General features: G+C 40.9%; 1 protein-coding gene across 7 annotated transcripts in view; it reads right to left on the reverse strand.

Moving 5' to 3' along the window:
* HELZ (helicase with zinc finger) overlaps positions 1-27,585 on the reverse strand; it is a 73,288-nt gene that overhangs the window by 23,796 nt on the left and 21,907 nt on the right. For 6 of the 7 annotated variants that reach the window (XM_082066927.1, XM_082066924.1, XM_082066926.1 and 3 more), the window contains 12 exons: positions 25,761-25,817; positions 24,931-24,979; positions 24,435-24,510; positions 22,949-23,147; positions 22,074-22,181; positions 21,463-21,760; positions 18,200-18,467; positions 14,324-14,657; positions 9,581-9,711; positions 7,008-7,187; positions 6,369-6,473; positions 1,187-1,365 (listed from right to left, as the gene is read on the reverse strand). In XM_082066927.1, the coding sequence (XP_081923053.1) occupies positions 1,187-1,365; positions 6,369-6,473; positions 7,008-7,187; positions 9,581-9,711; positions 14,324-14,657; positions 18,200-18,467; positions 21,463-21,760; positions 22,074-22,181; positions 22,949-23,147; positions 24,435-24,510; positions 24,931-24,979; positions 25,761-25,811 (1,978 nt within the window). In that variant the 5' untranslated portion in view covers positions 25,812-25,817. The remainder of the gene's footprint in view (positions 1-1,186; positions 1,366-6,368; positions 6,474-7,007; positions 7,188-9,580; positions 9,712-14,323; positions 14,658-18,199; positions 18,468-21,462; positions 21,761-22,073; positions 22,182-22,948; positions 23,148-24,434; positions 24,511-24,930; positions 24,980-25,760; positions 25,818-27,585) is intronic. The other variant, XM_082066923.1, reaches the window with a different exon arrangement.

A 27,585-nucleotide genomic window follows, 5' to 3' on the forward strand; every position in this document is an offset into this window, starting at 1 on the left:
GCCTCCGCACACTTCTCAAATGTGACAATCTTTTCATCACCATGAGGCTTGAAGAGCTTTGGACAAGGAGCAGGATGCCTTCATGGACTTGAGTCCTATTAAATGTTTTATATACTAAATTTCCCATTAAAACTGCACTTATACCTGAGCATTTTGCTGGTTATGGGCTATAAGGAATGTTGGGGGCGGGGGAGGAAAGGAACAGAAGTTGAAGGAAAATTTAAATTCAATCTTACGATAATATCGGACCAAAAGGTTTGTTGAGTAGGGAATCTATGCACTTGAAAAAAACTGGGCCAAAGTAGACTCACATTTTATGAAAGGCAAAATCAGGATAGGTAGAGAAGTGGTTTTACACACGGATACATATTAAGGTTTAAAACACAGCATTAGAGGATTTAGTGTAACATCTAATTAAGATTATATACATAAAACTAGCAATTTTCTTTGGAAAACATGGATTTCATGCAGCTGCACACATGTTACTATGGCATGACTCTACACATCTCATTGCTAAACAAAGCAGTTACTTCCATTTCAAGCTCTCAAAATAATAACCATAAATTCCGTATTAGCTTTCTCTATTGCAAAAAATGCTTGAATGTAGCCATGAAAAATTAACCATAACAACTTCTGTAATGAAATTCCACCTTCTCCAAAAAGCAGATGGATTTCATTTGAAGATCAAGAAAGCAAAAAACCCTAAAACAGCCTCTGCCCCCTCCAAATCAGTCTAATAGTTTAGAAAAAAACCCTAGAAGTAGCAGATTAACATAGAATGTAGTGTGGGAGTTGTTTGCAAAGCTGAACAATTCACAAAACAAGAAAAAAAGCTCTCCGTGTGTATTTATGCTTCTGTGCTCCACTGAGTTATGACCTTAATGAGCAGCAGATTCAAAGTCAGAATCTCAAACAGAATTTTCCCTCTTGGATCTCGGAAAGCAGATCACAGATAGCACTGCTGCTTTCAGTAGTTATTTTTTAAATAAAGAAAAAACGGAATAAGCAAAAGGTTCATGTGAATGCCAGCAGCTTATGGCTTTGTAATAAACATTTATTCATTAAAGAAAAAGAGAAGACCATTTTAAGATGATCATTGTTCCCTTTATTAACAGTTCAAAGAACTGGGTAAGGAACTGACACCGGTGAGAAGATCATTGTCCAGCTTGGTTAGAAATGACCTTACCTGGTTCAAGATCCAGTTGACACAGATACTGTGATGTATTTAAAGTAACAACTACTACTCGCTGCTTAAGAATGTCTTCTTTCTGGGGCATCTGAAAGGTGGAATGTGTGCTTGAAATCAAACAGTACTGATGCACAACTGGGTGGACAGTCTTTACCCAGCGATTTCTGAAATATACCCTAGAAAAGAAAAAGGGGGGTTATTTTCTATACAGCTTGATCACACTGACAGCCTAACATTTCAAAGGCCAACATTCTGTTTTCTGGTAAATAAACATAACCTTCTGGAGGCAAAACATCACAGCTACGCAGAATTACATGCTAAAATATGCTAAAATGTCACAGATTTACCTTCCGCTATTTGCTGCAGTGTAATGCTACATCCATGAACAGTTACTGAGGATTAATTCACCTACAGAAATCTGTAAATGCTTCATATGTTTAAGTTCTGCCACCCTCACATCAATATTTATCTCATTTTAAAATATCAGTAAACTAATTTTAAGGAAATATTTCCTTGGCTGAAATATGAGTATAGCCCATAGTGTGGAAGTGGCGGAGCCGCAGTGACCTGCACGTTCCATCAGCTGCAGCCACAGGAGCTTACGGAATAATTTCAAAAGCCATTAATAAAATCCCGTTCTTCCTTTTACACGTTATACATCTGCCAAGTTCTGCGAACCAAACAGGAAGTATTGTCATCTTTTTATCACGCAGGGCCATAGTTATGATCCACAGTATAAAAGAACGAGAAAACGGTGCCAATATCAGTCACTGCCAGCAAAGAACTGGACTTGAAGTATCTTCCCATAACACTAAGGGAACTTTAATCACCGTGCCATGAGATAAATAATTTTTTTCTTTAAAAGTGATGAAATGTTACAGCTACATGGAAGAGGAAAAGGGAGGACACAAAGATTATGCCCTAGAACACAAATAACTGCAGCGGGGTATCTGGAAATACCCCAAACCCAACCAGCCAAGGGTTGGGATAGGACGTCAAAGGGCTTCTCCAAGGGCTGCTCCCCATCTGCACCAAGTAACTGAATCTAAAGTGGAACCTTTAAATGACAGGAAACTATTGTACAAATGTTAATTTTTAGAATTTAAATTCTTTTCTCTCCAAAGCAAATTAAGATGAAATGATTTAAACTCATGCCAGTTCTAAATATGGGGTTTAATGCCGCTTGCTTCATCTATTCATTATTTATTTTCTTCTGATTAATTTCTCCTGCGCTCATATTACAAACCCCAAATCATTAATAAAGTATTTGGAAAAGGGTAATTATGCACCCGAGTACAAAACATGATAGCACTGGCTGGATTTTGGGTATCACGTGTCCACCCACGTTGGAAAATTACAGCTCAGTTCCATATAACGTGAGAGAAGCAATTAGAAGGGCTATAATAAATTTAGTTTGTGAAAATCCAACGTCCGTTTTGGACAATAAGCACCAACTGAAATCGCACGGCAGGACCCTGAAGGGCTTTTTAAATCCAAAACCACAACCAAACGCGACCCTTGGTGAGCAAAGTAACTCCAGTGAATCCGGGGTCAGTGCAGGAGCAAACAACACACCCCGAGTCACTCCCAGAACAACCTTCCAATGTCACCCCAACAGACTTATTTATCAGCCAGCAAACTGATAAGCTTTATTTGATAAGCTGGTACTACATCAGCATAACAGCGCAAAGTCAGGGCCTAACAGCTAAAACAAGGTAGGAGGAGCAAGATAATCCCCGCTCTATTTATCCCGGCCATTCTGTCAGCTTTTATTTGATTGTTTCTCAATCTTAACTGAGGGGAATACTTACCTACCAGCTCACAGGAGCACGGGGAGGATTAATGAGTTTATTGTGAGTTTATATTTGTAAAGCACTTTGAGACTCTTGGATGAAAGGTGCTATTGAAATGCAAAATATTATGGTTATTAGACATTATTATACCATGCCCTGTCTTTTATTACAGAAATTCAACTGTGTGTGACTCACAGATGGGCTGACAGCATTTCAAACTGCATTGCTGCTTACCCGTTCATTTCTTTTATTTTGATGTGAGATCAAAAAGGTAACCCAGCACTATTATTCACCACTGGCACAAAAACACCTGACAAAAGTGACTACTTGAAAATGTCGTGATATAAGTGAGCTACACTGAATAAGGGATTTCGTTCTCAGGTGCAATTCAGGCTAATAAAATCTCCTGTAATTTCATTACTAGTTGTTTTTTTTCTTAAAGCTGGAGGAATCCATTATAAAAATAGGATTTACCAGCTTAACACGAATCATAACATTTCACCCCGCAACGTACCCTTAATTTCTGATTAAACAAGTGACTAACCTCCTAATCCTAATACTTGCATAAGCAAAGTACCTGAATGCAGGAGAGTCACGCAGTTACTAATCAAAATGTTCATTAGCACTTGCAGCACATTCCATTAGCGAGCAGCCCCAGGTATAAAAAGGAGCCAAAACTGCAGCTACAAAACCAAAACCCAGCCACAGCTCACTTGAGAAAGCTACCTCACATCTACCTTGACTTGAGTAAAGCATTTGACAGAGTCTCCCACAGCATCCTCGCAGCTAAACTGAGGGAGTGCGGTCTGGATGAGCGGGTGGTGAGGTGGACTGCGAACTGGCTGAAGGGAAGAAGCCAGAGAGTCGTGGTCAATGGGCAGAGTCCAGTTGAGGCCTGTATCTAGTGCAGTGCCTCAGGGGGCAGTGCTGGGGCCGGGATTATTCAATATATTCATCAATTATTTGGACGAGGGAATAGAGTGACTGTCAGCAAGTTTGCTGATGACACCAAGCTGGGAGGAGTGGTGACACTGGAAGCTGTGCTGCCATCAGAGACCTGGACAGGCTGGAGAGCTGGGCAGGGAAAAATGTAATGAAATAGAACAAGGGCAGGTGTAGAGTCTTGAATCTGGGCAGGAACAACCCCAGGTTCCAGTGTAAGTTGGGGAATGACCTATTAGAGAGCAGCGTAGGGGAAAGGGACCTGGGGGTCCTGGGGACAGCAGGGTGACCATGAGCCAGCACTGGGCCCTTGTGGCCAGGAAGCCAATGGTACCTGGGGTGGGTTAGAAGGGGGTGGTCAGTAGGTCAGAGAGGTTCTCCTGCCCCTCTGCTCTGCCTTGGGGAGACCACACCTGGAATCTTGTGTCCAGCTGTGGCCCCTCAGTTCCAGCAGGACAGGGAACTGCTGCAGAGAGTCCAGCGCAGGGCAACAAAGATGCTGAAGGGAGTGGAGCATCTCCCGTGTGAGGAAAGGCTGAGGGAGCTGGGGCTCTGGAGCTGGACAAGAGGACACTGAGGGGGGACTCATTCATGTTTACAGATAGATAAAGGGGGAGTGTCAGGAGGATGGAGCCAGGCTCTTCTCGGTGACAACCAACGATAGGACAAGGGGTAATGGGTTCAAACTGGAACACAAAAGGTTCCACTTAAATTTGAGAAGAAACTTCTTCCTGGTGAGGGTGCCAGAGCCTGGCCCAGGCTGCCCAGGGAGGTTGTGGAGTCTCCTTCTCTGCAGACATTCCAACCCGCCTGGACACCTTCCTGTGTAACCTCAGCTGGGTGTTCCTGCTCCATGGGGGGATTGCACTGGATGAGCTTTCCAGGGCCCTTCCAACCCCTGACATTCTGGGATTCTGTGAAATACATAGAGAACCACCTTGAAATGGAAATCCCAGGAGATTCTAGCTTAGGGACCCAATCTTCTGCAAACAAAAGCACTGAATATATCCACTGTCCTTACTAACGCTGGGTTAGCATGCACAGAACCTGAATTTCATACAGAAATTCATGTCACCTTTATTTCTACGTGTGGCATCTGGATATCTACAACAAAAGCCTTTATTTCTGGGGACCTCCAGCTAATGTGCCAAAGAACAGAACAAAGTGTCAGCTAATCTGTGTCTCCATCCATTACACCGAAAAAGAAAATGGCCCAAATATTTCCATTAAATTGAGTATTTCCTAATTTTTTGTGAAACTGGACTACCTAGTGGATGACAGCACATAAAAGAGGGCAGCAAAAGCCTTGCAACCACAATAAAACTGTATTTAACTCCGTGCTCTGTTAAATCCCACTTCAATATTCCCCAAAGTGTCAATTACACACATTACTTTCCCCACTACAAAATTAACGCACCACAATGATTTCATCACAAAGTGCTTTACAAATCATCTGAAGGCAATCTGTGTTAAAATACAACCAGATCGAAGGTAACTTTTCAAACCCAAGCTGCCTTCTCGTCCTTGGCCGGATCCTCAGTGTCTGTAAAAGGTCCCGAGGCACCCAAAGCCAGCAAACCTCGGAGAATTTACACCTGTTGTAAATCTAGCCCTTTCACATAACTTCACTGGCTATACTGACATTGCATAAAATATAAGTCCAGGACGGCTTTTAATAGCTAGCAAAGAAACACAGAGTCATTTTCTTAGTAATATAATAAACTCACACACTGGCATTCAGAAAATGATGCCCATAATTTTAAAAATATATATCAAGCTAGCAGTATAGAGCGTATATTGTCATTACTGCATCAAATATTCCCAGGAGCAGGTTTGTGCCCATTAATCAATCCTCCTTCACTATTTCTCTGCAAGTTTACCCTCGTTGCTCCTAAAATTTCCACCTCTTCTTCCTTTTTTCCCCTTAACTAATCTCCCCAAAATACCCACAGTAAGTACATTTAACCACATATACAATGATTTCAAACTGATTTATCAGAAGAGGCCAAACTACTTTCACATGATTCTCTAAATACGTAGCTCCTATGACATCAAATATTTATCCAAAAAGCGGGGTGGTTAGCCCGAGTTTCCAAAATAACATTTTAAGTGTGAGTCAAAGGTTTCTGGAATTAAAATACAATTAAAGTTCATTCTATTTTATCATAGTAGCTTTTAGAGGAGCATATCAAAAGTTTGCTCATTAGGAAAGACACATTCATCAATATAATAATAAAAGCTTAAAAAAGGATGTCTTTATTTTTATTTAACAAATGACCCAAATTATGTTGACAATATTTCACGTTCCTTTTAGTCGGTGTTTTTAAAAGCACTGCTGGTAACGCCAATATGCTTTTATGTTTTAAAAGTTCTTTAACCTCTTTTATAGACACCTTTTCTTAAGAATAGTATTTTATAGATACATAATAAGCCTTAAAAAATACCTGAGAGGTCTTGCCTGGGGATTGCCTGCTTCTACATATGGATGTAAATAATCCTTTATGTAGAGATCAGCAGCACTATTAGAATGGGTGCAAATGAGAATCCTGCTGGAATAAATGGTGCAAATAAAAAAGCAATGAAGAAACAGAAAACAATTCAAAGCAGTAGAATACAAAAGAAAGGAAACAGTGGCCATCTTCCTGCACATTTGTCTTAATGAAACTAGTCACCAACCTACCATAGTTAGCATGATTCAGCTCTCTAAATCTTTTAATAACGGAAGGATTTGAGTTTAAAGTTCAAACAGCTTTTCAATCATTATTTTCTGATTATTAATCTAGTCTCAATTTTAAGTAAGGAACAGCTTTTATTATCTAGCATACCACACAACTTCCCATGTTGAGCAAATCACAGTCATTTTACATGTTGTCAACTTTGATTAGTTTGGTTCTAAACGGAAAATACAGGCTAAGACTATAAAATTACTTGGTCATTCCCAAGAATGACGGATGGCTTGGGTTTTGTTCGGTTTCGAGCTGGATGCAAATTCCACATTTCTACTTTTCACTTAAATTCAAGTAAAAAAAATGACATCTTCTCTGCTAATGGCGTATCGCTCTACGTTTAGTGCCCCATCTCACCTGGTATCCTGCTGTTGGAGTATGTGCTTGACTGCCTGAGCCAGAGTGAAGGTTTTTCCTGTCCCATAGGGACCGATGATAAGAACGGGGGGCAGTTGTATGGAGAGCGGGGTGGTGATGGCCAGAACAGCCTCTTTCTGCTTCGCGTTCAGCCGAGGGTCCAACTGCTCATCCCATTGTCTGCACAAAAGGAGGCAACGCAGTTTAAAACCAGGAGCTGGGATAATCCACTGTCCGTCAGCAATGAAACGAGACAAGATTTCAAAAGCTTTAAAGAAATTAAAAGGCCTTTATGCTCCTGTATGTGTATGCACACAAACGGATCAACAGATCTAGAGAAATGATCACATGCTTTAATCAGAAAAAACTGATAACATTTGCAATAAATCAGTTGTGTTTTGGTTCTGTTGGCGTAGTTTTGAAACAAACTACCTTCTCAACTTACTTTATCCCACCTAACAATAATTAACCCGCACAGTACACATTTTAGGAAAAAGTATATGCTGCACCATCTCCTGATAACAAAAGCAAGTAGACATACAAGGATTTTCTACTATTACTATGCAAAATGTAACATTCGTTCTGCTGCTTCCCTGCAGTATTTACATTGTCAACTTGAAAAGTCAACTGCTACACAACCCCAGGGCTCGGTAGAAGTTACCTACAATGAAATTAAAGAAGAATTTAAAAATTAATGGCTACCAATTAACTACAAGCGTGGTTTTTTTGAGATCATTAAGGCACATACCTCTAATGGGAAAGCAGTCTAAAAAAGGAGTTTTGCTGGAAGCAGCTAGTGATACCAGCATTAAGAGGAAGATGCTTCCAGAAAATTCCAATGAACTTAAGAGGTTAAAGATTTGGAGACGCAGTTTTTAATATTCCCACTGACAGATTTAAAAGTAGACACGCGTAGTAAAAACCACCTGTCGCTGCTGCACATATGGCCATACTTCAGTAACGTGATCTGCTTTGCTACAAGCACTTTGCTTCTTACAGACCGGGAAAGTTTCTATTCAGTAGCATGAGCAACAGGGAGTAAAACCAAGAGGGAATCCACTGAATTTCCAGCTTTTAAGACAGCTATGAACAACAACCTGGCAGAAGACTCTAAGAAATACTGGAATTAATAGGGATGTAAAACAAAAATAGAAGAAAAACCAGTTTTGAGACAGAAAAAGACAGTTTTGAGTCTGTCAGAAGAACTGATTCTCAAGGTAGGGCAAACCAAGCCACCAGATGGAAAAAAACCCCGTGCTTATTACACTGACTTAAATTATAGATATAATGGTTGTAGTTCAGCTTATGTACATAAGAAATATAGAACATTATACAAATAAATATCAACTATAACCAATATGTAAATTTCTCTAAGTATACATTTCCTGACATAAACCAGAGCAGATAAAGTTGTAGCTTACTCGACTTACCTTCTTCTTATTGAAATCACTACTGACTTCCAAACTATTCTTAAACGCAGTTTCCTTGTAAGACTCGCTCAAAGTTAAGTCAGTGACCAATTGCCATTGCCCTCCATTTGCTCTGTAGTACAATTCTATACAAAAATCTCTTCCCTTCTTTCTGCCCGTTCTGTCACAGCTTTGATGCACAAACACCCTCCCCAGGACGCTGCTCCCACCCTTTTATCCTCTCTGTTCTTCCTGCACTTCCAAACACAAACTTGAATTCTTCCAGTCATCTTTGTCTTGAATTATCTCACCATCTCAGGTTTCTGGCTAGATCCCTTTCCTTTTAATCCTCGAGCTATCTTCTGATTTGTCCTGTATCACAATCGCACTCGCAATTCTCACCTTGGAGACGCCACACGGCTCCTCACATGCTGCCCAGGCTATCGGTTCCACATTCCGCTCATTTTCCTGGTTTCTAAGAACAGAAACCTCATGCCTCTTTTCTCTCTCCCTATGCAGCAAGAATACTGCCCGTATTCCCCGAGCAACACAGCCTCACATTTCTCTTTCCTCTTTGAGACCAACTATTTTCACCGCATCAGCCTTAAGTTTCCTTCACAGTATTTATATTACACGGGGGTTTATAATTTCATAAAGGAAACTGTAAGACATGTATACAAGGAATCTCAGGACTGCTTGCATGTGCAATGCTGGTCCTTCCATAACTCATTCCCACACTTTTCCTACTCATTCCCTTCAGTGATTTGTCCAAATTTGGCCTCAATGCATCAAACTCCAAAAGTCCTACTGGATTGCTCCTTGCACTCTGGAATCTTGCCCAGCAAACTCCTTGGAACTGGTATTTCCATTCCTATAAAGTATGATGCGTAACTTCAGTGAAGAGCAGAATGGCAAATAACAATATTAGATTTGTCTTCCACAGCTACAACCCAAGTGCAATGCCTATAAAACCACAGCTCAACCGCAGGAAAACCCATCAACAGGTTCTGCTCCTCGGAGGATCACTCCTCTTGTTTTATTTAGAACGTGGTTAACGAAGAGCGGGGCACGTTGCTTGTTCTAGGGCAGATTTCAGCCGCCTGTTATGAGAAATTCGGTGCAGCATCATCAATCTTGGCTACTAAAGCGTTTGTATGGCGGTACCTGTTGGGACTCCAGGGGATGGTGGGAGTCATGCTGACATCGGGAAACAAAATACTGTTGTCCTTGATCCTGTCCAAGGCATAATGCATTTCACAGAGGGGCAAGCGATTCAACTGGAACTGGAGCTCAACCTGCAGGACAAAATGAATGAATAAATGAAGAGGTGAAACAAAAAAGCAAAGATTAATTTAGAAAACATTCATTAGACTTTGCTGCAAATGATACATTTTTATCTTCCTGCAAATGACTGACTCTCAGAAGAAAACAGCAAACGTCATGCAGTCAAATGATTTGCAATAAAATTAACTTGCACGTTTTTATTTTGAAGGAAAGATAAATAGAGCATTTTCTCTAATGGGATTTCATTGTTTGACTTTTAAGATTAGATTCCGCTGAACTTTGAGAAGAAAAGTAAAGAGAATACATTCTTGGAAAACATTATTGTCCTAAACCACTGATGTTACAAATGTGAGCTTCCAGCTTCCATCCCTTATCATAAGAACAACTACCAAAAAGTGACAGGCCAGAATTTTTATGGCTCAACAGATGACACAATTCAAATGTGTGAGCAGCAGAGGTAAACCCCAAACATCATTTATTTCTAGTCAAATATTCTGCAATAATCTAACTTGTCGTTTACGTTCAATTATTAGCACTCTCCAAAAGTTAATTTCTAACAGTTAGTTGCTTATCAATACATACATTTTTTTGTTCTCTCAATGACTTGTGTTTTAATGCTAGTAAATAAAAGATAACGCCAACAAAATTCTGGTACAAAGCCAGAAACAACATGAAGAGCATGTTTGTTAACATCCCTGATTAAATTCAGAACACAATGCAGAGTGAAATTAGTTTATACACAGATATACTAAAAGAGCAAGGAGAAAATGACATTCTAAATTTGAACACAGGATAAAAACAACTCGTGGGGAAACAATTCATTGAAGCAGTTCACTCAGATTAGCATTTACACATATTTAAGTTTGCAGTTAGTATCTCCAAAACCAAATCAACCTGACCAAAAGAACTAGATGTTAACATCCCACACAGAAGCCTGTGTACAAAATTCGACACATTTGCACTAACATAAAACAGCATAAAAACCTCATTCGAAGCCATATAAACTTCCCTTATGAAGCTTCTCCTGCGGAGGAGAATTCCTCCTATGGAGGAATAATTCAGGTTTCTAGATTTAACAGCTTGTTGGGGCTGACGTTCCTTTATGGGCCCACAAAGTCGCTTCCTACCATCAGGATCACACCTGTGAAAACCCTTTTGTGCACCAGTGACCTTTACTATGCGAAGATTATCTCCTTCAAAAGGATTTGCAAAACATAGCTCTTAGCATTTTTTTTTAGTATAGTCAAATATTACACTGTGCATATTATTATGTAGCATGTAAAAGCACTTTGTTTGCTCGTATGAGTGCAGAATGCAGCCATTAACTTTCAGTCTGTGGCAGATACGAAGACATTAACTGTTCATCTTGACTATCACAGTTTTACAGCAGGATGTACAACCGTAATGCTGAAGAAAAGGGCAGTGGCCAATCTGTCCAGCGGTAGGTATAGAGTTCACTAAAGGGGCTGTAACTGCTCCGAAAAGGAGACCTTTTGCCTTTTTCTCCTTGCTAGGAGAACAGGAGGCTGAGGAGAGACCTTCTCACTGTCTACAACTACCTGAAAGGTTGCAGCATGGAGCGTGTTGGTCTCTTCTCCCAAGTAGCAAGTGATGGGATGAGAGGAAACAGCCTCAAGTTGTGCCAGGGGAGGTTTAGATTGGATATTAGGAAAAAATTCTTCATGGAAAGGGCTGTGGGGCATTGGAACAGGCTGCCCAGGGCAGTGGTGGAGTCACCATCCCTGGAGGGGTTTGAAGATGAGGTTCTCAGGGACATAGGTTAGTACTAGAGTTAGGTTATGGTTGGACTCGATGATCCTGAGGGTCTCTTCCAACTAAAATGATTCCATCCTAACTTTTTTTAAACAGGACATACGAACTTGTAAGAAATTTTGTTTCCCACTGTTCCACCTCGTAGTTTATGCCCATCCCCTGCCCAAGTACACACCCTGGTCCCCAAAAGCTGGGGTTCCACACTTATCTCGAGTGACGGAGCCACCTCGCCTGCCCAGCTCTGTCCCACCCACCTCCACCTGCTGACGATTTGTCCACCCAACATCATCCTGCGGATGTTTGGAAAAGCCTTGTGCAAAAATGGCGAGGTCCCACCCCCCACAGTTTGATCTAGAGGGGAAAAATACCTTTCCTCAGACAGATCCAAGGCTAACAAAGACCACCCAGTATAACAATGAAACTCTGATGCTCATCTGGGCGATGCTTTAACAGCTCCCAAGCAAGGAGCGTGGCATGAAATACCTCCTGTTATCTACCTGCATTCACCGCTTTCTTTAACAGCTTGGAATTTGCTTTGTTTTTAATCCAGTTTGGACTGAATTGAACAGTTACATTTGCTGTTCCAGAGTACTGAACGAGGCCATCTGTGAAGGAGAGCCATGTAACCTGCTTTAATATACATTCCACACTAAGAAAACAGTGGGAAAGGAAGTTAATCCATTGCCAGTTTCAGGGAAGAGGACACAGAGTAATCACTCCAAAAATAAAACAGTCGCATGTTAGTTTGGTCACCAAAAAGAGCAGCCAAAGGGGTTTAAAGCACCTGTTCATCACATCCCACCCTCATGAATGGTGCCCTTGAGAGCGGCAGAATTGTGTAATTATTAGACTTAAGCCAGGACAACAGGTAAATGAGTGATCAGCAAATTTCTGAGATGAATTATTAAAATAGGAAAGGAAATAAACCACCTAATTTAGCCAAAACCTACAGAAATAAAAGCAATTTTGTCAATATTTAAGAATCACATAGGGAATACTAACACCACTGAAGACAGCTGCAAAATTTCCAGCATCTTTCATAAAAATGCTATACATCCAAATTATAATATCCTCCGTTCTAAGCTAAGGATCTCCTTCCCAATTTTCAGTCAATACTTAATCAGAAAAAATTTCCTCACCATTAGAAATCATTAAAATTTAAGTAACACTTTAAGGATTTTAGCACCAGTTCACGGACCAAATGATTTTACAAATCACTTCAGGGCCCAGTTTTCAATGCAGAATAGATCTGATGCCTCTGACAAAGTTTTTAAGACAAAGACAAATAAGCCAGTTCCTGGAGGCCCCGCTCATTTTGCATTCCAGCGGAGCTTCTGATAGAATCAATTACTAAGTTTAATTATTGTTTTAAGAAAACAAACACAAACCAAGAGGCCACAATAACGTACATCTTCCTAAACCAATTATCCCTGTTAAATTAAGACATTAGGATTCTTGCATATTTTTCCCCCAAAACAAAACCAACGGGAAGAATTAACCCTTTGGTGAAAAAGCATTCACTTCATGCAGTTCCAGTGCCCATAATTAGAGCCTATTTCTATTTGGTAACGAGACCAGTCACAAGGTCCACAGAGACACACACTGGGACAGGGTGAGGAGTTTTAACTTCACTTGAGCTTTGTCTTCCATTACAGGCATTTAAACCTACTGCACCATCTTGTTTCACCCATTTCATGTTAACTGCAGAGTAAACAAAAGCATGACCTTCTGCCAACACAATTTTCCCCAGCGAAAATGCGATAAGTCCTCATTTTGTGACCAAATGCCTCAGAGACGGATAAATATCTGTCTTGGGTATAAGCGTCAGGGGAGTGAAAGCCATGGAGGCAAGTATTAGCATTCTGAAACACGGGACATGTATAATACAAGTATTTATCCACCTTCCATCTACCAACCCTCATCATCACCAAGGAAATACCGTAAGCTGAAGACCTTTCCACTGAAGGACAATATTCCTTTTGTTCTGATACAGGCTCAGAAAGCAGCACAAGGCCCATTCAAAACCTCAGCAGACCTTATTAAAAACTAACCCACAATTACAAAAAGAATGAGAAGATACAAAACGAATGGGAAGACACAAAATAAAGAATCTAAGATGCCGGTTATCAAAGACTGAGTTCTAGCTGGCTATGTCAAGAGCAGCAGATATATCTATCTATATATCTATATTTTTTTTCGCAGAAACACCACAGGAATAGAAAACTCCCTCATTGGAGTTAATTAAGAGAAGGTTCCTGAGGTGTCTGGTGAGAACAGCTATAATGGACAGAACGATGGAAGCCACATCAGAGAGATTACACTGGAGAGAAGTTTTAGAATGAGAGGGGTGAGGGTGGGTAGGTCTGGTGGAAGGAAACCCCTGAACTATTCACAAACAGCCACCTGCAGGAAAATAAAACTAACACAAAGCTTCCCTTTGCAAGTCCATAGAGAGAGAAAGGGCTTTGTGTAATATCTGAACCAGTGATGTAAAAAACAATGTCCAAGGCAGCTTACAAATCGCACTCTGAAAACCATGAGATACACAAGCAAAAATCCGCAAGCAGTTCCCAATCACCTTAGAAGAATTTTGCCAGAAATTAAATTCATTAAAATGCATTTTTACTCTGTGACCCTTCTAAAATTTTAATTTCTTTTCCAAATAATAAGACTCATACATACATAGGATATATTTCACCTATACGAAATACTCATCTGTGCTCTGCTTTCTGTGTCTGACAATGAATAACCAAATTCCTTTTCATATCTTCAAGCAATTATTTTGGGGGAAGCCAAACCAGCCACAACGCCAACAACTCTCATCCCGAAACCGCTTCCGCTCACACTCACCTGCATTTCACAGTCTGCCCGAAGGTTCAGTTCCTCACAGCATTCCCTGGATACCCTCAAGAAGATATAATCCTTCGTTTTCTCCTCGATAGCTGCTTCATAAACCTTCTCTTTGGTTCCTTGGATCTGTGCTGACTTCTCTTTAGTGACAGGCAATAAATAAACAGCATTGACTTTGGTCATCACCAGCCGTCCAGCTAAAGTGTCTTCCGAAAGCGTTTCAGTGAGCTTAAAGCGGCCAAAAAGTTGTCCGTTTTGGGCGTACTTTGCACCTCCAGAAACACCGGTGAGCATGAAGCTTGCTACAATCTGCAATTGCACTTTAATGTTGAACCTGGGTGGGAAAGCACGGAGTCAGTGTGGAAAATGCTCTGGGATTCAGGAATTTCATGTATTCACACTGCCCTGCATTTTGAACGTATAAATTTGGACCGTAAACACATATGGCCAAACTGGCCCTTCCCCGTCAAATGTTTAGACATTTGCTTTTGGTTATAGCCCACGAAACATCTATTCAAAAGAACCGAGGTCTAAGGAGCTTAAATGAACCTGCACAAGAGAGAATCAAACCCCACGTTTTCTGCGATAAAAATGAGTTTAGGGTGAATTAGAGTTGCTGTGCATGTCCCAAGGAACTAAAAATTTCTATTTAAATAGCTTGTAAGCGTATATCAGGCATTCAAGGAGAGCCATGCAGGCGAAGAACAGAGGGAGATTCCTATTTATTTCATGTATCTTTTCCAAGCTGCACATCAAAGACAGTAATCTACATCTTAACAGGTAAATGGTATTATACCTATAATGCAGAGGGACTGATTAAAATGCCTCCAAAAAAAAAATAAAATCAGAATGTAGGCATTAAAATGAGATAATTTTAATGGAAATAAGGGAACGGCCTCACAGGCTCAGCCATATAAACCATCTATCCACACAATTCCTATTAGCAGCCAGTTCCTCCTATAATCAGACACATAACAAATTCGTTCTTTATAGTGACCATTTTCTAGAAGTCACATGCATAACACATTAAAGTGACTTATTAGCGCATTCTGTTGACCCCTCACCAATACACGCTGATCTCCTCCTATAAACAGATTGCTTCAACCTTTTTTTAGAACGAACAGAAGTGGGAAAGGTCTGTCACGTGAACAATATTCAGTTCTCAGCAGCAGCTTTTTCCTGAATTCGCAACAAATCACAGAAAAAAAAAAAAAGCAAAACCCCATTTTTCTCACAAATGAAGGAAAAACTCTCGGGAAAAAAAATCTCATTTTCTCATAATACTTTTTATCCTTATACTGGGTTTATCTGATCTGTTCTTCTTACAATTTTTTATTTCACCTAATAAACTGGTAATTTATTGTTTAAGCCCTGTAGCATCAATAATCATCAGCCCGTAACAATAAAACCCAACATTTTAGCTTGCTTGGCAATTAAACACGTACCAAACCAAGCAAATATATATTTTTTTCATATCATAAATCATGAGTCTTGCACAAAAGCTCCAAGTTTGCCCCCTTGTGGCAGTAGTTGCTTCTTTACATAACACGGGCATTAAGTCAGATCCGAATTTCACATTCCTGCACCCTCAAAAAGCAAGAGATGTTTTCTTCCTGACCGTGATTTGTTCAGTTCATCAGCAACACAAATGTTACCGCACAAGCTCCAGTTAAAGCAATCGCTCAAACCCACAACTAAACCAACTCATATCTCATTCAGATGATGGTTAAAATACTATATAAAACATTTAACATGGTAACCAAGAGCTCAGCGGTATTACTAAGATACAATCACATGCTACCGTTAATTTATTTTCTTAAAACTTCTATAAAGTTGAATCCCTATGCTACTGAATGTGCCTCAGCTCATTCACAAATTCAGATTTATCAGAATGCACTGGAAAACAGTATTACTGCCATTCTGAAACAAGGCGCAAGTTCATGTCTTTCTAAGTGACTAAACTGGACCTGCTGTGCTAAAGCGAATCTGAAGATCAGAGATTATCAAGCAATTTTCTGTTGAGTAAACTGACACCTTCTGGCAAACTGGTAAACTGCAAAATCCCCTAAGGATCAGGTTTGAAAAATCCAGAGTTGTTTCTTCCATCCATTCCTCACTTGGCAGGTTCATCCTGTCATGCTGACACCATTGGAACAAACTAAACCTCACGGTTTCTCCTAAACTCCGCAAAATCCCAGCCTAAAGCGCAATGTTAACAAAACGAGCTACAGAAAAGCCTGCTGTTTGGTTGTCACCGAGAAGAGCCTGGCTCCATCCTCCTGACACTCACCCTTTATCTATCTGTAAACATGAATGAGGTCACCCCTCAGTGTCCTCTTGTCCAGCTCCAGAGCCCCAGCTCCCTCAGCCTTTCCTCACACGGGAGATGCTCCACTCCCTTCAGCATCTTGGTTGCCCTGCGCTGGACTCTCTCCAGCAGTTCCCTGTCCTGCTGGAACTGAGGGGCCACAACTGGACACAAGATTCCAGGTGGGTCTCCCCAGGGCAGAGCAGAGGGGCAGGAGAACCTCTCTGACCTACTGACCACCCCCTTCTAACCCACCCCAGGTCCCATTGGCTTCCTGGCCACAAGGGCCCAGTGCTGGCTCATGGTCACCCTGCTGTCCCCAGGACCCCCAGGTCCCTTTCCCCTACGCTGCTCTCTAATAGGTCATTCCCCAACTTATACTGGAACCTGGGGTTGTTCCAGATTCAAGACTCTACGCTTGCCCTTGTCCTATTTAATTAAATTTTTCCCTGCCCAACTCTCCAGCCTGTCCAGGTCTCTGATGGCAGCACAGCTTCCAGTGTCACCACTCCTCCCAGCTTGGTGTCACCAGCAAACCTGCTGACAGTCACTCTATTCCCTCGGCCAAATCATCAATGAATATATTGAATAATCCCGGCCCCAGTACTGCCCCCTGAGGCACTGCACTGGATACAGGCCTCAACTGGACTCTGCCCATTGACCACGACTCTCTGGCTTCTTCCCTTCAGCCAGTTCGCAGTCACCTCACTACCTGCTCATCCAGACCGCACTCCCTCAGTTCAGCTGTGAGGATGCTGTGGGAGACTCTGTCAAATGACTCAAGTCAAGGTAGATCACGTCCACCGCTCTGCCATCATCCATCCATCTTGTTATGTCCTCATAAAAGTCAATGAGGTTGGTCAAGCACGACTTCCCCTTGGAGAAGCCATAGGAAACTCTTATATTTTTCCTAACTCTATTCATGCAGCTAATCCAGTTGGGTAAAATGTACATAATACCTAAAGATACTACAGAACAAAACAAGCAAAAAAAGGCATACTGTCTGCCTTTTATTCACAAGTTGGTTTTCAGCCTGTTTAGAGAATAAATATAATAAAGTCAGCTGCCACACCATCATGAGACCAGATTTTGATCCACCCACAATTCAACCTTTGTCTCAAGAAAAAAAAATTGGTTTACACTCCCCCAAGGCCTTTTATACAAAGATTTCATATATTACTTTGCTATAATTCACTTTCACCAAGGAACAACATAGGATTCCTACTATTAATATCTTTTTGTATCAAGAGCAAAAAAACTATAAACAAAAATAATTATTATCCAGACGTTAAGAAAACATTGTACAAGAGCTGTTTTGTGCCTCCAACTGTAAGCATAGACTGATACACACAATTTTGTTTAAATAAGTTATCAGTAAATCACATTTGTTGAGCGCCAGTGACCTTTATCAAAAGTTTCTATTTCCAGATTCACATTCAACTTCATTTCCAAGAAACGGGAAGACTGAGTATCATAATCATGTAGCGTTAATGAAAAAAGTTGCATCCTCATTTTAATAGAACAGCAAGAAATACCTAAGAAGTGTTTTTCCTAAAGGTATCACTTACTTGCTGACTTCCTTATACTGTGCTATTTCCTCTATATAAAGGAGGTCGTGTAGCCGTGACTGATAGTTGGTCTTGGTCAATGATTTGTCCAGGACAGATTGTGTGAATAGCTGGTCAGCAGAGAGAGGGATTTGGTATCTGGTAAGAAGGCTCTTCTCCAATTCAGTAGTTTCATTAGGCTCAAATTCGACAATAGTCTTAGAAGTGGAATCCCAACGCTTAGCTGTGGTTAGGAGCTGTTGCCGTGCGTGCATCAGGTATTCAAGATCTGGACGTAGATACATAAGCAGGAAAGGAAATAAGTTCAAGTTCCATATGTGTCTGGTTTTTATTTAAAAAAACCCAAACCCTATTTAAAATAACCCCATTAGAGATAACCAATTAAATGTGGGTGAGTCTCCTCTGCCTACAACAGCTTTACTAAGTTCACTGCCAGTAACTACCATCCCTACTTTTCAGGTGTACAGAGAGAATAAGCAGGCTACGAAACAATACCAGAAAATACAATATTCTACGGATAGCAAATAGAATGAATACAGACGAACAAGGAATGGGCTTTTAATAATTGCAAGCAACTTTGGAGGCCTTGGCATCACAATATGCTTTCAAAGCCTAACTGCTTTCATCTCATTTCAAAAATATCAAGTAGGGAAGAACCTTAAAATATAGACTATAAAATTAAGAAGGTAATAAATACAAGTTGATAAGCTAGCTCGTAAGAAATCGTTAAATTTGCAACATGGTGAAGGGCTTTAAAAAAATTGTGCAATACTGTAAGATGTGTATTCTGCAGAGCTGCATTATAGAGGCAGTTGCCAGGCACAACCTAATGTAAACTAACATGAGATAAAGTTAGAAAATGAAAAGGAAATTGATTTTTCAGTATACCCCAATTTCAGGGACCACATAGCTTAAATGAGATACAGAAGGCCAAGCACTGTCTGGAGCCACACAAAATCCATCCATTACCACCACAAAACCACTATGACAACAATGCATCAGCCAACAGAACTGCAGCTAAATTGCAGAGCTGAAAGTATTTGGCATTTATAGGGAAGCTATGATATCTTAATGTATTATCTCTGAGGAAGATTTAAGATAGGTATCCAGGATATCACACCAACGCTGGGAAATGTGTGAAAAAGACAGTTTCAAATTCAAGTCAAATGCTTGACATCATCTTGACTGCCTCTATTCTAAATAGCAGAAAAACAGCTTTTCAGCAGAAGAAACCTCAGTTCAGCTTGGCTATGACTACAGGAACACAGCTTGTTTTGCTCGCTAATCTCATCAGCACGTGTTCACTAAGACAAAGTCAAATATCTACCTCAAGCCTGAACCGTGTTACAAGCTACAGTTGTACGGCAAGAAAAAATGCGTGTTTGTGTGGTTTCTGTGTTCGAAATCATAGATGAAGCTTTCCCTGGTATCTAACCATACTTCAGATCACAAAATCTCAGGAATTATGCTGGGATTAAGTCCTTGTTTGCTGGGAAGACAACTCCCAGGACTAGAGAGGCCTGACTTAACCAGTCCTGGCACAGGTTGCACATGCAGTGCATAGAAACTTCTCTTAGTTCTATTTTTCCATAACAAATTCAGATTTCTCAATGCATAACAGAGGCTCTTCCATTAAAATATGTTAATGCTGACCTTTCTTTCCTGCCTAGAACCCTAGACAGGGCCCTGAATCACATGCAAATGTAGAGACGTCGGGCAGCTTTCTGTTGGAAAAGCACTTCCATGAGACCCCAATCCATGCAGACCAAAAGTAGAACAACACAGACAAGCAACATGTGCAAAGGAAATACCAGTAACTCATGCCAGAGACTGCTACCTCAATTCACCCAGCGCTTCCACGTGGACCTGAACTGCCTGTTTCTTGTATCACTTGGCTTAGTTGGTAGTTTAAGCCAACAAGACCATAGACTGGTCTGACAGTAACTCTGACTTATTTGCAAATAAGTTATGGCTCGGTCTTCTTGATCTTAAACAGGTTTACAATAAAAGGACACCCATTCTCCACAAACAGAACATCTTCGGAAGCTGTGGTTCCCCACACTGTTCCATGGGGATCATTTCACAGCTCCTGAAAAGCCGGCGGCCTTCCTTCTAAGCACAGTTTCTGGCTCACAATGCAATATTCTCTGATTCAAGAGACATTCCAACTTGTAGTCTTCCTGCTCTTGGCTACGAGTACTTGGGTCATCTGGAAAGAACAGTTCATGATCTTTGGTATTTGCTATTTGCAGTTGCTTTTTGTTAATGTTGCAAATATTAACCTGTTGTATGAAGATAAAGGCCAGGAATAGAAAACTGCTGTTTTCTTAGTTTCATCTTTTTTCCTTCTTTTTTCTTTCTCTTCTTCTTCCTGTTTACATCCCAGTGCTACAATTCTGTTTCTTTGGTGTCTGCATCTCTCAGATTTTCATTAAAAATTACCATACTCTATCCCACCCCTTTGTTTGCTGCCAAGTGACAGAGTGACCTATATTCAGCACTCATAATCTTTTACCATGAATCAAAGTGCTTCCTTCTCTCTGGCACTTCTTCAAACATCTTCCCATTTGTTGACACATTTCTGATAATGGAGCTATTTCAGGTTTGAACTGAGAGGCACAGATCAATTTCATAAACAAAATACAAGCTTTACAGCAACATGTAGTTGTTTGGTATTTACTGGAACACACACACAAAAATACAGCTACACTTTCTTCACCTGTTCAAAATTCACATCAACAGCAATTTATTGAGTTACAAGCCTATGCTTTGCCTCCTGCCTTTGACAACCCTAGTCAGTTATTGCAAGGGAAAAAACAAACACACACAAACTTCTCATATAGTCTGTTTTAATTCATTAATGAATTACCAGGTCTATTCTTATACAGAAACACATAATCTCTCTACTGACCTTTTTCTACACGTTTAACATTTTCATCAATACATGAAGGATTATAAAAACATAAGCATACTTCAACTTGCAGTGCTGCCTTCAGACACGCACCAAACCAGAAATTCCTAGCGTTTTGATAAGATTTAGGAGCCGTGCCCCAACACAGAGTAACAGTCATACTCCAATTATCTGCCTTATTTAGACCATCTGAAGCTTTCGTCCACTATATATACTTGTACACATGATGAACATACCATACAGTAAAAGACGTTCACTAGCTGTTAATACACAAGTTGTTCTGCCCAGAAATGTGAAAAGGAAAGAGCATGAAAGATTTCCACTATTCCAAAGAAAAATGTTAATACATTACCTTCAGTTGAAGCAGCATCAATCATTACTCGTTGCATGAGGACCGGTTCTAATCCAAAATCAAACACAACAGTTTGGCGAAAAGTTCCAAAGATTTCTGTGTTAAAGGCTATACTGACTTTGTATACATAGTGATCTAGTCCATTCTGGACCATCTTTCCTCCTATCCATTCCTGACAGTTTTCTGGAACTTCTTGTGATACCTGGGTAGTGCTGTCTCCAGCAGATATTGCAACGATACTAAAATGTGGACGATGGGCATCATAAAGCAATGCCACTCGATACAGCATTCTTGCAGGCTATAAAAGAAATGCAAAGGTTGAAATGACTGAAAATTGAATTTATTTCAGGAATATCTTCACTTGCAATCAGATAATAAGAGCTTATAAGAACTCTCAGCTTCACAGAGCAGGTACAAGTCCTGCCCACTTTCCAGCAATCTGGGCAGTTGATACAGAATCGCCAGAGCTGCTGGGAAAAGAGAGAGAGGGGATGGTGCGAGGAAGCCTCTCTATTTTAAGAAGAGTTATGCAATTGAAATCTTAATGGCAAAAGGTTATGGGCTGCATTCTGGTTCTTACTGACTCACTTTTAAAAGATAAGTAGTCCTACCTTGCAAGTGAGAGCAAACGTCCATGTCTGATGAGACTTTTTGGTGGTGACAGTTACCGATAGCTCAGGATTATGTTCTACTCTCACTCCTTCTACACATTCACTAAGCTAGATAAAAAGAAAGAGAAGTTAACATTAAACTTCTACAAATAGTATCCAAATAAAAACACTCAGGAAAAGGGAGTATTTTGGAAACAGGAAGTGGAAACAATGGTTTGCGAGACTGTGCAGGATTGATCTAAGTCCTGTGTAAGAAGTAATGAAAATACGTGCTAGTTCAGAGACACAAGAAGGCACATCTACCACATCAAAGAACGTAATCATTGCAGGACAATTAACCATGGGGCTTGATTTTCAAAAACCAACCTAATATTAAATGTTTAAAGTAGAATATGATTTCATTTGGAAAGAAGAACCTGACACAACGAGGCCCAAAGACAGCACTTCCAGGAGACCCCAGATCCCACTGACGGCAATGAGACCATTAGAGACACCAGGAAACTACAATCAGGCTTTCTACTCATTAATGTGTTTTGCAGAGACTCCACTCTTCCAGATGTTAACAAACAACAGATTTCTTGGTAAGGAATAATTCAACCAGCTCTAAAAGTAAGGGCCAAAACCAGGCTCATCTGTTAGTTTTAAATAAGGGGAGCAAACTGGTTGGACCATTTCTTGGTAAGGAGTAATTTGACCAGCTCTAATAGTAAGGGCCAAAACCAGGCTCATCAGTTAGTTTTAAATAAGGGGAGCAAACTGGTTGGACCATTTCTTGGTAAGGAGTAATTCGACCAGCTCTAATAGTAAAGGCCAAAATCAGGCTCATCTGTTAGTTTTAAATATGAACACATAGGGAAGTAGTGTATTTTCCTTACCACTTTCTCAGGAGATAATGAGTTCATCCATTTCTCAATCAAGGTTTCCATATAACTGCCCGAACACTGTTTGTTTTCCTTCTGCTGTTTCAGGCGGATCAGGCGGGAGGCGTAGCGCTTCTGCCATTCTGTCAGCTCCTCCTGGGAATGCGCTGAAGTGCACTGCGCGCCGTACCTGCAGATCCCTTGCTCTAAAAACCTGCATACAACAGGAAAAACAATTGTGCGTTGAACTTCTCTGTGTCCAATTAGAAAAAGAAACTCATCAAAACTTTACTTTTTGAAGCCAGGACATTCTTCTAAGGCACTTTAGTCCACGTGAACTGATTTGGATATATATACAGCTGCACAGCATTTCATAGGACAGGCAGCAGCCTTTCTTACTGCAAGGTCCAGAAAAGCCTATCAACTTTCTTTGAAACAAAAGGGGACACAAGTCTTCTTAAGAAATTTCCAGTTTCAAAGAAGAATCAAGTGTTTTCACAGCAATTAACACAATGAGATCGTGGATTATCCCTGAAACAACTAGGCACTGTATTAATATGAATAAAACACTGTAAATCAGGGCAAAAAGATGATATAGCAAACTTCTTCCCATAGCTACAGTATGAGCTGATGAAGACTCATCCAGCAGTTTTTCCTGAAGCAACAGTGACATCACATGGTCCTTCCTACTAAATACACTCCACAGAAATCACCTTGCAAGGCAAAGGATTAATCCCCTTCTTTGTAAAGGGTCTATGGGTCTAAAAGGAGCTACTTTTGTAGAGGTTAAGGATTTGTTTAAGCACACGTTTCATTTAATATCATTAATTTTGATGCATTGGCACATGACACTCCAAATACTGGTATACAATTTAAGCATTCTAGTTTTCAGACTTTATTGCAAGTCTGGGCAAATGCCTGTATAACTTGAGAACTATTTTTTATATTTAAACTTTCTATTAAAATTATAAAGCGGGGCAGTAGCTGCGCCTTTATCTCTTCAAAACTGAAGCACTTATATAGATGACAAAATGAAGAATAAAGGGGGAAGAAGGGTAGATTCTGAAGGTATTAAGAAAGTATTGGATATACAGAATAAACGCCAGGCTGATGTGTTTGTTTTGCATAAGCAGAATATAAAAAGTAAATGTAAGCATCACATTTATGATAAATAAAGCCAGGCAGGCTGATCTCTGTCAAGACATTAAGTTTACAACAACTCCGTCAACTTAACTATATTTGAATTTAATATGGACACCTATGTATGTACCTGTCACTAGAAAAATGATCTTCAAACCACCCTCCTATGAAAATGGAGCTAGTTATTCCCTTTTATAAGCTGAAGTGCTTCCGGATAAACTGACTCTTCCAAAAATCTGTGAGCGAATCAACGCCCGTTGTAACAAGTACCTTAGTTTTCCTGACCTCTTAATCAGCAGCTAAATAAGAGAAGACACGTTATGATCCCTCGGAGAACGTTGATATAAAGCAATAACTTTACCTTTTACATAGCGTGTATTCTTCACTGCTCGTGACTCCCCGGGGCGGGGGGCGGAACTGCCAACCGTCCCGGGACCCTGCAGAGGAGTCAAAACTTACGTTACTTTCTAATGGGCCAGTGGTTTTGAGTTGAGTACTAACGGTCCAGGGAACCTTATCTTTAAACCTCAACCCAAAGTGCATTTGTACACAAGCAAAATTATCCACCAAAAATTAATCTTCAATCCCTAACAAATTCATTTAAAACAAAGGTCTAAAGGCTATAAGGGCAAGTTACAAACAGTTTGCAGAATGGAGTAGGTTCTAATAAAGCACTCTGATCAATAAATAGAAACTTCTGCCTCCAAACCCAGTGAGTGATGGGGTAATTCCACCTTGGTCCCCAGGGCTCATCACCGTGGTCATGCCCACTTTCTGCTTTTTGACCACAAGGCAGTGCTGAGCATTCAGCAGAATCCACGTCTTCCCACCGCAAAATGAAGAACAGAGTTACCTACCTTCTTCTAAATCTTCTACATGATATCCCGATGGTACTTTACCAGCTGCCTACAATTATATAAAAAAACCAACAGTTATAAGGGAGCGCAAAAAATTTCACCAAGAACTTCTTTGCTGTCAAAACGTGTTTTAGAACAACAAATACAAAAATATTAATCAGGAGTCTGAAATCACTTCCAGTCACAAACAGGAATTTCATATTAACCGGATTGCAGACGCTGATCAAAGGAATTCTGACAGGAATGCTGAGTCCACTCGTTGTTAGAGGAAAATTTGAGAGATTTTACAAGGCCAAATTCTACCCTGTGATCATTTTACTGTGGGCTCCAGTAAGGTTTCTGAAAGGCCAAAAGCCTAAACTATACTGAAGTGTCTTTCAGCTTTGAATCTACATTAAAAATCAAGCCCAGATCAACCACAAAGCATACGAAGAAACAAAACGAGTGGCAATTCAATCAACAGACGTGACGTATTAAATTCATACACAAGAAAGGGTGACTGAGAGGACATTTATATTTGTTGACCAATATCTTAAGTCATGTTTATTACTTCAGAATGATTACTGAGAAAAATGCAATCAATAAATCAATAAATAAAATATCTAAATGCTTTGAATTCTTCAAGAGAGTCAACAACCTATTAGCACCTTTTTCTGTTTTCTCATACGTCACGCAAGGTTGTGATCAAAGGTTCCTGAACGGGCAGGTGGGAAGAAGCGACAAACCACTGGAAACAAGCACGTTTGAAGCAGTTTGTTCACGGTGAGCCCACACCTCCTGGGACACACGAAAACTGCTCGTTATTTCCCCAATACTGTGCTCATTATTACCTCTGTTTCAGCAAGAAGTGTTTTCAGTCGTGTCAGATCTTTAGTTACCATCCCGTTCTGGGGGGAGAAAGAACATTAATACATCAAACACATAAAACTTCACTTGCATTAAACCACAGCAACAAAGTTCATTTCCCCCTGCAACAGCACCCAGGAGAAGGGCAAGAAGGAAAAATGAGTTTCACTTACAGTGCATTATTTTAAATGAGGTACTATGTAACAATGAGCAAATATTATGGTGAAAATGGGCATATTACGCTGGCCAAAACCAGCACTGGACTTACAGCAAGTCCCAATGCAGGACAATGTGGGAGAGTGGGGGAAAAAAGAGCACAGAGCACTTTGTGAGCGGCTGCTGGAAAGCACCACACATGAGCCATATGCTGAATTGCTGTTGCAGTGATGGATTAGTTTCTTCTTAAGGATCTGCTTTACAGATTGCTAACTTCTACAGTTTCATAACTCCTCCTGCACTGCTGGAGAAAGTCTATGTAATATTTGGAGTTTTCACTAAAAAGCAAAGATTAGCCACGTACCTAAAAATAACTGCATATTCAAGTACAACTGGGGCGGAGTCCAGTTGAGGCCTGTATCCAGTGCAGTGCCTCAGGGGGCAGTACTGGGGCCGGTATTATTCAATATATTCATCAATGATTTGGACGAGGGAACAGAGTGACTGTCAGCAAGTTTGCTGATGACACCAAGCTGGGAGGAGTGGCTGACACGCCAGAGGCTGTGCTGCCATCAGAGACCTGGACAGGCTGGAGAGCTGGGCAGGGAAACATTTAATGAAATAGAACAAGGGCAAGTGTAGAGTCTTGAATCTGGGCAGGAACAACCCCAGGTTCCAGCATAAGTTGGGGAATGACCTATTAGAGAGCAGTGTAGGGGAAAGGGACCTGGGGGTCCTGGGGACAGCAGGGTGACCATGAGCCAGCACTGGGCCCTTGTGGCCAGGAAGCCAATGGTACCTGGGGTGGGTTAGAAGGGGGTGGTCAGTAGGTCAGAGAGGTTCTCCTGCCCCTCTGCTCTGCCCTGGGGAGACCACACCTGGAATCTTGTGTCCAGTTGTGGCCCCTCAGTTCCAGCAGGACAGGGAACTGCTGGAGAGAGTCCAGCGCAGGGCAACAAAGATGCTGAAGGGAGTGGAGCATCTCCCGTGTGAGGAAAGGCTGAGGGAGCTGGGGCTCTGGAGCTGGACAAGAGGAGACTGAGGGGGGACCTCATTCATGTTTACAGATAGATAAAGGGTGAGTGTCAGGAGGATGGAGCCAGGCTCTTCTCGGTGACAACCAATGATAGGACAAGGGGTAATGGGTTCAAACTGGAACACAAGAGGTTCCACTTCAATATGAGAAGGAACTACTTCTCAGTGAGGGTGGCAGAGCCTGGCCCAGGCTGCCCAGGGGGGTTGTGGAGTCTCCTTCTCTGCAGACATTCCAACCCGCCTGGACACCTTCCTGTGTAACCTCATCTGGGTGTTCCTGCTCCATGGGGGGATTGCGCTGGGTGAGCTTTCCAGGGCCCTTCCAACCCCTGACATTCTGTGATCCTGTGATTCTTAAATAAAAAAAATTTCAAAATTGAATTGATCTGGAATATAGCTAAGTGTAACAATTTCACACTCAGCCAAGCCAAAACTTTGATTAAAGCAAGCCAGACCTGTGGTTTTTATTTCAATAATCTCTTGGAGAAATTTAATTAAGTGCTACTACATCTGTTAGAATTCTCCCCATTCTGCCTGTGCTACTGAGCAGCAGCAATTACTCTCTCTGCTGAAAACTTACGCACTCATGAATTCTCACATTTAGGCTTTTTTCAAACT

The sequence above is a fragment of the Streptopelia decaocto genome (assembly GCF_964273445.1).
Source record: "Streptopelia decaocto genome assembly, chromosome: 16".
Lineage (NCBI taxonomy): Eukaryota > Metazoa > Chordata > Aves > Columbiformes > Columbidae > Streptopelia > Streptopelia decaocto.